This window comes from Panicum virgatum, chromosome 1N (assembly GCF_016808335.1).
Source record: "Panicum virgatum strain AP13 chromosome 1N, P.virgatum_v5, whole genome shotgun sequence".
NCBI classification, from domain to species: domain Eukaryota; kingdom Viridiplantae; phylum Streptophyta; class Magnoliopsida; order Poales; family Poaceae; genus Panicum; species Panicum virgatum.
In genome coordinates this window covers 59,563,036-59,576,988 of record NC_053145.1, presented here as the reverse complement: position 1 = coordinate 59,576,988, position 13,953 = coordinate 59,563,036, and the positions used below count along the sequence as shown (strand labels likewise).

Here is a 13,953-nt window from a genome sequence, read left to right as displayed (position 1 = left end):
TTGTAGACATCTTACAAACTTGCAATGGAAATTTGTGGTCGGAGCTCACAAGTAAAATGTCTTGGAAATATCTTAAACGACTTGTGTTCATGATGACAGTAGGAGCCTTAATTTTTACTCCACATCCTTTCCCTCGTCTACAGTAGTCTGGGAGAGCACAGTATTGTCATGTCTCCCCCTCCTTTTTCTATCCCTTATCTGGACATGCTTCACCAGCAGCTGCACTCGCGGCTCGCGTGCCGCATTCCACCTCGAGGCTTTGTCTGATAAATAGGCCCCCTCCAAAAGAATCGCAAGGCAGCAGAACAAAGAGGCGGCCATCGCTCTCCCGTACTGGCCTCAGAGAGACACAGAGAGAGAGTGACTTGCCTGAACTAACACACACACACCTTATAGTTCATCGCAGCTGACGGCTGAGCTCTGCTTGAGATTTTCAGCCGCAGCGTTACAGGAAGGGATCAGGCATGGCTGCAAGGAGGGCTGCTTCCTCCGTCCTCTCTCGCTGCCTCCTCGCAAGGCCGCCTCCTCCTTCTTGTCCCGCCGGCAAATCCGCTCTTCTCGGACCAGGTGACGACCTGTTCATGCATCTTGTTTCCTTTTTGGTCCATTTCTAGTTTTCTCCTCGCGAGCTCGTTCGAAGCTCTGGTGTCTGGAATGATGAACAGATGAGGGCGGCCGTCTTACCTCTGCTTATCTTTTCTCTGTCGCCGTTTCAATCACCTGATCACTCACGTTCAGGTCGTCAGGCGTTTTGTCCCTTTTTTTCCCTCTCTCCGTAAAGTCTATTGTCTTTGTCCCTATCTGAAGAACAGAAGAAAGCGATTGACGTCACTGGTTGTTTGGCACGCCGATCAGCGAAACATGGCTAGGCCAAATTTCTTTTCTTTTTCGGTTTCGGTAGTCACGTCACCAGTGAGTCATGGCGCTAAAGGTAGCCGGCATTTTCCTCCAAGTTGGCGAGGTTCTTCCAGTCTTCCTTATATCAAAACTAAGGGGGAAGCAAAAGTACAGTAATTGCATACTCATGGTTTGGTCTTCTTGCGACTATGTTCTTCAAGTTACAAATTTGCAACTTCAATAGTTCCACGCCTATCATGCACTTATGCGTCAAACACATCTACTTAAAGCGTGTACTGATCAAACGCCGAGAAATTGTTACATCAGTCCGTTGATTCTGTGATCGAAGCTTCCAGCAATTTGTCATTCATGTTCTAGCTGAAAATGCGACTCCATTGAACCGCGCTCTGGTGTCAGGGGCTGTTCTCCGCTGGTTCGGTACTGCACCGGCAGCCGCCGCCACCGAGGAGCCGATCCAACCCGCAGTGGAGATCAAGCACACCCAGCTCCTCATCAATGGCAACTTCGTCGACGCAGCTTCTGGTACGGCGCCCCGATCTGTCTGCCGATGTTGATCGCGTTCAGGGTAACAGCGACGTGCACATTTCAATTTTCACCAGGGAGGACGTTCCCGACGGTGGACCCGCGCACCGGCGAGGTCATCGCGCTCGTCGCCGAGGGCGACAGCGAGGACATCGACCGCGCCGTCGCCGCCGCCCGCCGGGCCTTCGACGAGGGCCCGTGGCCGCGCATGACCGCCTACGTACGCACCCCAACCACCCGCCCCCCACATTGGCACGGCGCACGCCGGCGGCTCGCGCTCACTCCACGGTCCCCGTGGTCTGGCCTCTTGCAGGAGCGGTGCCGGGTGCTGCTGCGGTTCGCGGACCTGATCGAGCAGCACGCGGACGAGGTCGCCGCGCTGGAGACCTGGGACAACGGGAAGACGCTGACGCAGTCGGCCGGCGCCGAGGTGCCCATGCTGGCGCGGTGCATGCGGTACTACGCCGGGTGGGCGGACAAGATCCACGGCCTGGTGGTGCCCGCCGACGGCGCGCACCACGCGCAGGTGCTGCACGAGCCTGTCGGCGTCGCCGGGCAGATCATCCCCTGGAACTTCCCGCTGCTCATGTTCGCATGGAAGGTCGGCCCGGCGCTCGCCTGCGGCAACACCGTCGTCCTCAAGACCGCCGAGCAGACGCCGCTCTCCGCGCTCTACGTCGCCAGCCTCCTCCACGAGGTTGCCTTGCTAGTCGGGCTCGTCGGAACTTGTCATTGCTCATTTGCTCTGCTCGTAAATTCTGCCATCAATGCATGGCCGTTTCTTGTGTTTGTTCGTCGCAGGCTGGACTCCCCGACGGTGTTCTGAATGTGGTCTCCGGCTTCGGCCCGACGGCCGGCGCCGCCCTGTGTAGCCACATGGGCGTGGACAAGCTCGCGTTCACCGGATCGACGGGCACGGGCCAGATCGTCCTCGAACTGGCGGCGAGGAGCAACCTGAAGCCGGTGACCCTGGAGCTCGGCGGCAAGTCCCCTTTCATCGTCATGGACGACGCCGACGTCGACCAGGCCGTCGAGCTCGCGCACCACGCGGTCTTCTTCAACCAGGTACTACTACAATTGCGATAAATTGTGACGTGTTCCAGTGCTGGAGAAATCGCAGCTGCTGATTCCTGAATTCCGAAACTCTTTCCCAATGCAAGGGCCAATGCTGCTGCGCCGGGTCCCGGACGTTCGTGCACGAGCGCGTGTACGACGAGTTCGTGGAGAAGTCCAAGGCCCGAGCCATGAAGCGCGTCGTCGGCGACCCCTTCAGGAACGGCGTCGAGCAGGGGCCTCAGGTGCAAAGAGAACTTTCTCCCGGAATCGCCGGACGCATCCAGTTGAGCCGCGACATGATCCTGGCTGCTGACGCTGAAACCTTCCATTCGTGTTGCTTCAGATCGACGAGGAGCAGTTTAAGAAGATCCTGCGGTACGTCCAGTCCGGCGTCGACAGCGGCGCCACCCTCCTCGCCGGCGGCGACAGGGCGGGCAACCGGGGGTTCTACATCCAGCCCACGGTGTTCGCCGATGCCAAGGCAAGGCCTCGCCAGCCGCACCATTATCTGCTTTCACCAAAAAAACACACACACATCCATGAACTCTGTGATCGTGCATGCAGGATGACATGAAGATCGCTCGGGAGGAGATATTCGGCCCGGTTCAGACCATCCTCAAGTTCAGGTACGCTTCTGATTTCTTCAGATTTTCCTGTGGCACGCAACGTGTCGGCTGACGGTGGGCAAGCCACTTGCTGGGCAGCGGCGTGGAGGAGGTGATCCGGCGGGCGAACGCGTCGCACTACGGGCTGGCGGCGGGGGTGTTCACGAGGAGCCTGGGCGCGGCGAACACGCTGTCGCGGGCGCTGCGGGTGGGCACCGTGTGGGTGAACTGCTACGACGTGTTCGACGCGGGCATCCCGTTCGGCGGCTACAAGATGAGCGGCGTCGGCCGGGAGAAGGGCGTCTACGCCCTCCGCAACTACCTCCAGACCAAGGCCGTCGTCACGCCCATCAGGGGCGCCGCCTGGCTGTGATCCCGGCCGCAGCCGGCTGGTCGGCCGCGTCGACGGTCGCCGGTGGTATGATCTCTGATATAATAGAAGAACATGGACGGCGGACACCAGCAAATGTGGCGAATAATAACAGCCGGTTTAGATTCTGTTTGCACCTGCTTATGAGCTGAAAAATTGAAAAAAATGACTTATTTTACCAAACAGTAAGAGCTTATTAAATTATTTTTTAGATAAAGGATGAGACAGCCGGCCTCTACGACTGAAGACGTACACATAGTTCCAAACACAAAAGAGCAAAACCAGTCTAAAAACAGACAAGAACTAAGACCCTGATTGTTTCCAGAGTCTTCTTTTTAGCCTCTGTCACATTGAAGAGAATTTTATCATTTAGGAGTATCAAATAAAATTTATTTATAAAATCTTTTTGACAGATGAGTGCTAATTAGTGAGACGAATCTAATGAGCCTAATTAATCCATAATTTGCTACAGTGATGCTACAGTAACCATCCACTAATCATGGATTAATATACCTCATTAGATTCGTCTCGCAGTTTAGTCCTAGGGTTCTGCAGTTAGTTTTATAATTAGACATTATTTAATACTTATAAATATCAAGATTTTCTTTGATATGATATGGTCTAAAGTTTAGCATCTAGAACCAAACAACCGCTAAAGCAAACAATAAATGTGCTTCCACCCTCCATTAGCAAGCTCCAAAGCAATCATCTCTATGTTCTTGCTCAACGAGGAGAGCGTGTTCTTGGCTTACTCATCACTCTGCTGTTGCGACCAGAAACGTAACATGCAAAATAATATAGAGTTAACTTTGATTTTTGTTAAAAATAATATCATTTCTACAGCGCCAAATAGCCCAGCAGACAGCAGCGACCCCAATCCAAATCAAATTTCTAATATTTTTATTTTGATTAGAAAGCCAGGAACCAAACATATGGCGAATAGAAATAGGTTAAGATAAACCAATAGCAAAAAAGATTACTCTCCAAACCATTCTCGCATAAGGGCAATCCAGAAAGAGCTTATTAAATCATGGGACTTATAAACTATAAGTTGGTACACCCCTAATTAAATCTTATATAAGTCAACCTCTTTTCCCCTTTTAATGAGTTTATAAGTCATCTACAACCAAACAAGAATGACTTATAAATCACTGGTTTTACCGTTTTAGTCACTTGACTTATTGAAAACAAACAGAGGATTAGTTGCAACGCCGCATCACTGGTACCATCCACTTTCAGTAACGACCTCCACGACGGCGGCGGCCTAGTCCACCGCGTCGGCATCCTCTTGCGTTGCTCGACCGCCACGGCGCAGCAAAGGGAGCACCGGCGGCTCTGGCGCAGCCACGAGAGTCCATGCACTCCGCATGGAATCCAGGCCCGCACCTCGGCACTACCCATTACTGAAAACGATCGGCTGCTCTAGCCTAAGAAGGGGAAGGGGTGAATTAGGCACTATTAAAATCTTAACCTATGCCTCCAACTAGTTTGCACAAAACTTAAACTAAAACAAGCTATCTAGATGTGCAACTACGGTTCACCTTAGTGTGAAACCCTCATCCCAAAAGAGTTTTGCAACCTATAGCCAATCCTAGCAAGATACTACACTAAGAAAATAAAGACACACAAGTTGCAATATGAAATGCGGAAGCTTAAAGGGAGGGATGAGAGAAAGCGAACTCTCGACACAAGGATATATCCCGTGGTTCGGTTTGCCACAAATGCGCCCCTTCGTCCACGTTGTTGAAGCACTCACGAAGAGTATCGCTTCCGGCAATCAAGTCTCTTCCGTGAACACAATCACGGTCACCTTGATCCCGATCTTCACTAAGGGAGATTGCCCACAAAGGAGGGGTCTCCGTCCCCCGCACAATGTCGTCGACGCCGCTCCACACCAAGCCGGAGGGTCGTTGACTTGCCGGCGAGCCACCAAAGCTCCAAAGATGGCCGGCGCACCGTAATACAAGTGTGGTTCACTCTAGAACCAGCCAGAAGGATCTCAACCTTGCTTGTTCACTCATCAAGAGCTAATCTAGCACTCACACTTTACAAAGCTAGTGCTAAAACCTAAGAATATGATTAATGAGCTCTTGTATGGCTTGGGGGTGTTATTGGGTGTGTATGAGATGTCTTGGGACTCCATCAATCTTCAAATGACCGGGGGAGCACATATATATAGGCCACCAACTTAAACTAGCCGTTTGTAGCCGTTAGCAGCTTTTCTGCGTGGGCATCGGAACTTCCGGTGCTTCTGCATCGGTTCTTCCTGTCACTCACAGGCTGAAACTAGCCGTTGGCTTCTCTGACGCTTCTGCAGCTGAGTTGGCACCCATCGGTTGAACCGATGCTATGGTGTCGGTTTAACCGGTGACTCTTGATCATCTTGTAGCAGTTGCCCTTGCTAACGTCATTGCTCCGACGCCTTGCTCCGACGCACCACCGGTTCAACCGGTGCTGAAGACTTCGCTCCTACTCGCTTGACATCGTTTCTGGAACATGGTACGTTGAATGCACCGATGCCTATCTTGAAGCCGTCGGTTCAACCGGTGCTTCACTTCTTTCTTCACTTGATTTCCAGAGGCGCTCAGTCCTGCACCAATGCCAGGGCGTCGGATCTTCCGACAACCATCGGATGCACCGATGCTATGGGCATCGGTTCTTCCAGTGCTACTGATTTCAGTAGAACTCGTCCAATTCAGCGTTTCTTTGAGTTCTTTCTTCGTGTTTTGCTTTGTATGGCCTTTTTACTTCATCCCTGGGATCTAGAAATGTTCACTTAACAAAACCATTAGTCCCATTGATTGCGTTGTCATACGATCACCAAAATCACTCTTAAATGGCATAAATGGTGTCATGTTTGTTACATACATCAACAGGAGAATAGGGGGTGTCTATTCCTCGCATTGTGCGAGATTAGACAAAGCCATCGCAGAAGTCTTCTTCCACCTCCTGTCCTCCGTCCTCCGCCCCTTCATCCTGCACCCTAACTGATGGCTCTCACCACCACACCGCATGTCCACAACCCACCGCTGCCGCCCCGACCTTCTCCTCGCCCTCGCCCTCGCCCTCGCCCTCGCCGTCGGCCACCACCACCGCTCCAGCTTTCTCATTGCTCCCACCGCCGGCCACCGCTCATCAAATGTTCGGCTCCGGCCGGAAGCGCCGCCTCGCCTTCCGCCAGCCAACCCGCCACCACTACCGAATCAGCACTGCTCCCGACCCCTCCTTTAGGTCCGATGGTCATTGGAGCTATGGAACCCAAACTCTAAGGTCTGCCGCCGCCCTCCACCACCTCGCCCACTGGCGACCTCGTCGGCGGTCGCTTCCCTACCCCTGGACCCCCAACCTCCCTCCACTAACCCCTGTGGTCAACCACCATGGCGAGCTGGAGGTTGAAGAATCACAGTAACCTTCTCTGACTGCTCGCACACTCCAGCAGCGCGCTCGACGAATAGATTTCCCTAGAGGCGAGCCCACTGCAAGTCAAGATGTAGGCAGGTACGGGCCGGCCTGGTTGCCTGCATGGGCCATCCTGCAAAAATAGTTTCTCAAACATCTGCAGGAGCCCGCGTTTTGCATATGGGCCTCAAATGTGCAGCCCGCCAAGCCTAGTGGGTTCTGCAGGCCAACCCTCCTTTCTAGGCCTGATCATCCATCGGGTCGGGTCGGGTCGGGTTCGGGTCGGGTCACTTCGGGTTTTGGGTCAAAAAATGTTGGCCCGCGCCCGACCCATGACATGGTCGGGTTGGGTTCGGGTTGGGTCGGGTTGGCCCGCATTTTTGTGTGTAATTTTCGGGTTCTATCGGATTTTTTTGAGTTTCGGGTCAAAAATTTCGGCCCGTGCCCGACCCGTCACTTGATCGGGTCGGGTCGGGTTTATCGGGTCGGGTGGGCCATGATCAGATCTACTCCTTCCTTTTCCTTTCCCTGCATCAGGGCGACGCCCCATCGGCATCGCGCCCTTGAGTGCCGCCGCCGCCCCCTCCCTTCCTCCTACATTCTGTGCCGCCTCCTCTCTCCGTCCTGCAGTCCGCGCCACCCCCTCCCTCACTCTAGCGATACAGAGCTCCGCAAAATCCGTTGCACAAGAGCCTCCAGAACCCGCACCACCACCACGCCGGCGGTGGCAACAGGCAGGCGCCGCAGCAGGAGAAGACCCCATCGGCCCCTCAGTCCAAGGCGCCATCAGTCCAGACTGCACCGTCCGTGACCGACGAGCCACCGGCGCCCGCCGACGAGCCGCGGCGGCAGGACCAACCGGCCGCCGAGGCGCCGGCGCCGGCGGGTGGGCAGCAAGAGCCGCAGCACAAGATCTGCGTCGGGTTCGAGCGGCCGGAGACCAGCGACCTGACGGTGATGCTGTACGGGAAGGAGGGGATCGCCGTCAGGATGGGCGTGCACAGGGACGTCCTCTGCCAGAGCAGCGCCTTCTTCGCGGTGCGCCTCGCCGGCGGCCACGGCCCGCCGGCGCCGTGCGTGGAGATCCACGACTGCGACGATGCGGAGATCTATGTCGAGACTGTCGGCCTCATGTACTGCGACGAGGCCAAGCACCGGCTGCTCAAGCAGAGCGTCCCCCGCGTCCTGCGCATCATGAAGGTAACGAAGAGCAGCTCCCAAAACCATAATAGCATTGCTAATCCATCGCAGCGCCTTTCATCTTTTCTGCAACCTTCGCCTCCGTTCGAATCTCGACCATTTCGCAGGTTGCCGAGGTGCCTGGCTTCCATGGATGCGTCAAGCCTTATCTAGCTTGCGGCGGTTGCGGCAGCAAGTGTGCTTGCATGCTCCTGCAAGGCATAACGGGACTAAATTCTTTAGGCCCGATCTTTACCTGTAAACTCCATAAACACAAAAAAAAACATCACAACGAATATTTTGATACATGTATGTAGTACTAAATGAAGTCTATTTATAAAACTTTTTGCATGGATGTGATGTAAATCGCGAGATGAATCTAATGAGCCTACTTAATCTATGATTTGCAACAGTAATGCTACAGTAACCATCCGCTAATTATGGATTAATCATGAATTAATTAGCATCATTAGATTCGTCTCGCGATTTACAACCCATCTGTGCAAAAAGTTTTATAAATAGACTTCATTTAATACTTTAAATTAGTAAGATTCCATTGCAAAAAATTTTGCGTTGCAACTAAACACGGCCTTAGTACACGGCCCCTGCCGAGCTAGCCGACTGTGTGCGCGACGGTTGCGGCGGCCTGCAGTCAGTTTGCAGACCGGCCCCCTTACATCCTGACGTCTGCCAGCTTGTGTCGCCGCCGCCATGAGCTCCGCATCCCGTCCGAGAGATTCGAGCGGCAGGGAACAAGTCACGTAGGGCCTCAAAATGACGTGCCTCCAGAGGCTTGGAGAAGGGCTTCTCAAATTCGAACTGAGCCAACAAAATATTGCTCAGTTTTCAGAAAAAGAGACGCTCACGGTTTAGTACATCATTAGAGCTGTACAACATGCATGGAAAAGCAGGAAGGCAAAGTCAAACACCAAACAGGCAAACGCATGCCGGCGTTCTTGCCATGCCCGTGACATGATGACAAAAGGCTAAAAAGCTAAGCTATCTTTCGGTAACGATCTCCACTGCGGTAGCCTCAGCGACCTCACCGGCGTTCTTGCCATGAGCGGCCACCACCTCTGCGCGGCAGATGGGGCACCGACGGCTCTTGCGCAGCCACGAGTCGACGCACTCCGCGTGGAACCCGTGCTCGCAGCCCGGCAGCACCCTGCGCCGGTCGCCGGCGCGGAACGCCTCCAGGCACACCGCGCACTCGCCGGCGCCGGTCCCCTCCTTGCACTCGTGGCAGGGAAGCTCGCAGACCTGCTCGGCCGAAAGGCCGCCGCCGCCGCCTTCCTCCGCGCGCTCCCCGACGCGGGACGAGGGTTGTGCTTGTGCCCGGCAGCACCAGTTCAGCGCCCAGAAGAGCACGAGGACGTGGACGACGAACACCATCGCGAGGCCGGTGACGAGGAAGACGACGGAGTGGGCTCCGGCCATGCGATCGAACCGAGAGGAGCCGACGAGCGCGCGAGAAGCTGGCGGCCGTACGACCTGCTGGAACCTGACGAGAGCTTCTCTTCAGGTACAGGGTAGGAGTTAGGAATGAGACAAAAGAGAAGACTTGTTGCTTCTGACTTTTTGAGTGATCAGGTGTGGTATCAGACACGTACGCTAGACGTACGGCTAGAGAAGTCGTCGCAGCCGGCAGTTAAGTAGTATTGGTAGAACTTGTCCATGAACCATGATGCTACGAGTAGTATAAACTTCAACGAGTGTCTGGAGTACTAAACAAGCATTACATCATACATCATTCAGCTTCAGCCTCTCACTGAAATTCTGATGAAAGTCTTCGTTGAGTTCATCTCCGCTATGGTGGGTGGCGTACGAGGATATACATTCGACTTGTCAGAGACATAATTTTTTGGATAATGTAGTTTTATTAGGGAGCGTTTAGTTCCAAAAAACTTCCTACAGTTATCGTCACATCGAATCTTCGGATACATGCATGTAGCATTAAATGCAGTTGAAAAAATAACTAATTACACAGTTTAACTGGTTACCACGAGCGTAATCTTTTAAACCTAGTTAATTCATAATTGGACATTATTTGTCAAGTAACAACGAAATGTGCTACAGTACCAAAACCCAATTTTTTTCACCAACTAAACACACCCTTAGATATGCATCCTTTGAATACTCCATTCACTATACCACAGCCTAGAAATCCCGTCAGACGTGTGTTGGCAAAAGTAGAAGAATAGCGACCGCCTGTCAGTCGGTAAACCTCTGTAACAGTCCATTGGTCGATAATTCAAGTTTCACCGACCGACCATCAGTTGATATTTCTGTTCATATATACCATCGTACCATCCATCGCAATAGCTAATATAGGCATCGAACCATCCGTCGGCATACATGCACCAGGCCCATTTTCCTTCTCGCGCACTCTAGGCCCACTCTGGTGCTCAATTTTTGAGCCCAACAGATTGCCTTTCGGAACCCTAATATTGCTGGGATGGAAGTACATGATGTACCGTGTTGAAGCGTCCCCTCATAAGAGAGAGAACTTAAATGTGATACAAACATCAGTCCCAGGAGGCTGATGCCACATTTATTACATCAGATGGTCCATTACCGTACAAACCTCCGAGGAGGACACTCGATACAGACGATGATAATAAGTAACCACGCTACGACATAACACTAGAGCGCGACCCACATGGGATCCAGCTCGGGCTCAGAGTACTACGTCAGCGAAAACATCTCGAACAGGGCCGGTTCCACAGGCGAGGTTGGGTGTAGAACGATAACCCTACTCGGCGTCGTCTGGTACGAAGTCTGGGTCTTCCTCTGTAAAAAGTAAGAATGGGGTGAGTACAAACGTACTCAGCAAGTCCAACCACACCCACGGAGGGGGTTATATCAGAATAATATGCACAGGTAAATCAAGGGTAAGGTTACGGTTTAATTTGCAGAAAGCTACATTTTATGCAGGGGTTTATTTAGCAGAAAACATTTCAGAAACCAGTTTTTGTATTGAGTAACACGGAGTTCAAGTTTTAAACTGCTACGGACTCCCCGTCCGTCGTAGCACACGGCACAACTGCCGGACACATTTTCAAAACAACTCACGCTAGCCCGTCCCCAAAAAAACACTAGTTATCTGACCACACCGTAACTCGCCCAATACCGTGGGCACGGCTATTCGAATAGCTTTTAACTCTGCAGAGGTGTGCAACTTTACCCACAAGCGGGTTACCATAACACGAACACCGTAGTGTCGGTGTAGATCCCGACATATCCATTACCCACCTTAGCTAGACCTTGATTCGCCATCACGGGATTTACCAAGGGGTCATCGACCTAACTCTGAGGTATAACCGGGGTATAAGTCACACTGAGCCTATCCCTTCTCCTTGGTCACCCATTGCTCTCAGCCCTCCGGATGGCTATCACATCAACTAGTGGGGTTTATGCTAAGTCGTTACCCATTCAACGGTCAAGTGGTTTGCACGATAGTGGAGTTAGGTGAGATGATACACCAACTCGGTCCTTAGTTGTGACAAGATGGATATCTCCCCTTCCTTGCCCTGCCACACAGGCACGAGCACACCAAATGGCAAATCCCGCGGAAATGCCATCCATCATGTCTAAACTCACTTTTCAAAAACACCACTTTTATCCCTTCCCACATACTCATGCATTTTCTTTTATAAAACAAATAGCATTATGTGTAGAGTCCTAAGCGTTCTAATAGCGATTAACGTCCAAGCAAAATCAGACATTAATCTAGGTGGTCAAGGAATGGTTATAACAAATCAAGGGGTGGCTATCCAACCGTGTTTTCATGCAAGCAAAACATATGCAATTTTATAAAGCAGGCCATTGGGTTGTGTTTATAAAAGCTAGGACCGAAACATGCATCAAAGGGCGGGATTGAACTTGCCGTCTTCGTAGCCTTCGGGGAGGTCCTGTCCTTCGGGCTCAGGGTCGCGGATCTGGTCCTCGTTCGCGGGCTCGCAGTGCTGCTCATCAACGGGCTCTCCTTCATTCACACCGTGGTCTACGTCACGTACAAACAAACACACAATCAAGGAAAAGAAATAAAGGTTTTATCGTTGAGCTCGAATCGGAAATAATTAAGAAATGGAGTTTGGAGTAATATTTCAGGGTGGTTTCTTAATGGCATGGCCGAAGCTAGGTTAAGAAAGGCGTGGTAGAGTTTCGGGTCGATCAGAGTTCGTTTGGTGCATGAAATGATAAGTTATATAAAGGGTTAGGGGTTAAATAAGGGGCCAGGGACCTGCTTGTAATTATTTCTAAGAGTGGAAGGGCTTGATCGTAATTTCTAGAAACAATCAGGACATACTGAAAAGGTGTAGGGGTTTATTTATAATTAGTTTTAGATGGGAGGAGGGTTTATTTCAAAATATATTAAAGGGAAAGGTTTTATTTGCAAGAATGTTAAAAGGTGGAAGGGTTCTTGAGTAATTAGAGGAAGGGCCAGGGGGTTATGGGCAAAATGCCTTGTCATCTTCCTCCCATCGTGCTGGGAAACAGGGGAGGGGGAAGCGGCTCGCCGGCGGTGCCGATTCCGGCGGCCAGGGGCTCGGGGCGGCTCCGAGGTAAGGGGAAAAGGAGAGGGGAGGCCCGCGGGGTCGATCCCCGGCCGCAGCTCGGGCGGGGTGGTCCCAGGGCGGTCTGGCCGCGACGGCGGGTGGCGGCGGGCGGTGGTAGCTTCGGGCCGGTGTCCTAGAGGTGCGGCACTGAGCAAGGGGAGGGGGAAAAGCATCACGGGGCTCCGGGAACTCGATTCACCCGCTCACCTTGGGGGGTGGCGTCCTGTGGACGGCTCTTCACGGCGGCGGGCGGCGCTTGGTGGCTACGGTGGCGGTGGTGGTGCTGGGGATGCGGGGTTCAGGGGCGACGCCGAGCCCCTTTTATAGTGGGAGTATGGCGGTGGAGGTGGGAGCCCCTTTTATAGTGGGAGTACGGCGGGCGGTGGCGGGCGTGGGGTAGGCGGCGCTGTGCCAAGGTCGCCGGCGTCGTGCGTGCAAAGGGCAATGGCGCATGCAGCGAGGCGGGATGGGACGCGTCGGGCAGGCGGCGACCGGCGCAGGCAGCGCTGTGCGGGCGTCAACGGGGAGCTGTGGCGAGGCGAGTGCTGGCGATGCGATGCCTCGGGCAGGCGGCGCTGTGCGGTGTCAACGGCGGCAGTGGGCGGGGTCGGGGCAGTGGCGAGCGGGGCCGGGCGGCGTGGCCACGCGTGTGCGTGTGCTCGGCGCGGCGCGTGCGTGCGGGCAGGTGGCAGTGCAGAGCGCCAGCGGCGGCTTGGCGCGGCGGGTGCGCGCGAGCGAGGCCGCGGCGTGGCTGGGCGCGTGACGCGGGTCAGAGGGCGAGCGGGCGTTCGGGGGCGCGCGGGCAGGTGGTGGCCGAGCGGCGTTCTGGGGCCGGCGGGCGCGTACCGCGCGCGTGCGCGCGCGTGGGGTCGGCGGCACGCGGCTTTGCAGCGTGGGGGCGAGGTCGGGGGCCGGGCCGGGCGGCGTGCGCGCGACCGAGCGGCTGCGGGGCGGCGCGTGCGGGCAAGGTGCTCGGGCGCGTGGCAGGGAGGGAAGGTGCGCGCGGGAGGGGCAGGCCAGGAGCGGGGAGCGGCCCGGGGAGGGAGCAGGGAGCGAGGGGTGGCGCGGGCCGAGCCGTGCGGAGCAGGGGACCGGGCCAGTGCGCGCAGCAGAGGAGAAAGGAAGGAGGGAGGGGAGAGAAAAAGAAAAAATGGAGAAAAGAAAATGGGAAAAAGGGAAAGGAAAAGAAAAAGAAAAGAATTGAGGGAAAGAGAGAGAAAGGAAATAGAAAAGGGAAAATTGAAAGAGAAGAATGGGAAAGAAAAGGGGAGAGGGAGAGAAGGTGCGCGCCGGCGGTGATTGCGGGGTGCGCAGGCCAGGGGTGGCGTGTGCGGCCGGGTGCGCGGGCCAGGGGGCAGTGGCGCGTGCGGCCGGCGCTAATCGCGGTCGGCGGTCGCGCGATGAG

General features: G+C 54.2%; 3 protein-coding genes across 3 annotated transcripts; 2 read left to right on the top strand and 1 right to left on the bottom strand.

The window, feature by feature from the left end:
• The first annotated feature begins 247 nt into the window (after positions 1 to 247).
• On the top strand, positions 248 to 3,628 carry LOC120657119 (benzaldehyde dehydrogenase, mitochondrial-like). Its single transcript, XM_039935377.1, has 9 exons — positions 248 to 567; positions 1,255 to 1,380; positions 1,458 to 1,600; positions 1,694 to 2,077; positions 2,182 to 2,445; positions 2,541 to 2,678; positions 2,780 to 2,917; positions 3,001 to 3,062; positions 3,141 to 3,628. Exons 1-9 carry the CDS (start codon positions 465 to 467, stop codon positions 3,412 to 3,414), a joined length of 1,632 nt encoding a protein of 543 aa, XP_039791311.1. The 5' UTR covers positions 248 to 464; the 3' UTR covers positions 3,415 to 3,628.
• A 2,563-nt stretch (positions 3,629 to 6,191) lies between these two features.
• Positions 6,192 to 8,363, top strand: LOC120654241 (BTB/POZ domain-containing protein At3g50780-like). Its single transcript, XM_039931760.1, has 2 exons — positions 6,192 to 8,010; positions 8,118 to 8,363. Exons 1-2 carry the CDS (start codon positions 7,768 to 7,770, stop codon positions 8,304 to 8,306), a joined length of 432 nt encoding a protein of 143 aa, XP_039787694.1. The 5' UTR covers positions 6,192 to 7,767; the 3' UTR covers positions 8,307 to 8,363.
• A 436-nt stretch (positions 8,364 to 8,799) lies between these two features.
• On the bottom strand, positions 8,800 to 9,583 carry LOC120654240 (E3 ubiquitin-protein ligase ATL23-like). Its single transcript, XM_039931759.1, has one exon. It carries the CDS (start codon positions 9,424 to 9,426, stop codon positions 8,989 to 8,991), a length of 438 nt encoding a protein of 145 aa, XP_039787693.1. The 5' UTR covers positions 9,427 to 9,583; the 3' UTR covers positions 8,800 to 8,988.
• Between the last annotated feature and the right edge of the window lie 4,370 nt (positions 9,584 to 13,953).

Excerpts from the sequence above, each read along its gene's own strand:
- LOC120654241 (XM_039931760.1), top strand. The coding sequence starts at position 7,768 with ATGCTGTACGGGAAGGAGGGGATCGCCGTCAGGATGGGCGTGCACAGG. Across the intron at positions 8,011-8,117 it reads GCGTCCTGCGCATCATGAAG|GTTGCCGAGGTGCCTGGCTT; the intron begins GTAACGAAGAGC and ends ACCATTTCGCAG.
- LOC120657119 (XM_039935377.1), top strand. The coding sequence starts at position 465 with ATGGCTGCAAGGAGGGCTGCTTCCTCCGTCCTCTCTCGCTGCCTCCTC. Across the intron at positions 2,918-3,000 it reads CGGTGTTCGCCGATGCCAAG|GATGACATGAAGATCGCTCG; the intron begins GCAAGGCCTCGC and ends TCGTGCATGCAG. Across the intron at positions 3,063-3,140 it reads CAGACCATCCTCAAGTTCAG|CGGCGTGGAGGAGGTGATCC; the intron begins GTACGCTTCTGA and ends CTTGCTGGGCAG.
- LOC120654240 (XM_039931759.1), bottom strand. The coding sequence starts at position 9,426 with ATGGCCGGAGCCCACTCCGTCGTCTTCCTCGTCACCGGCCTCGCGATG.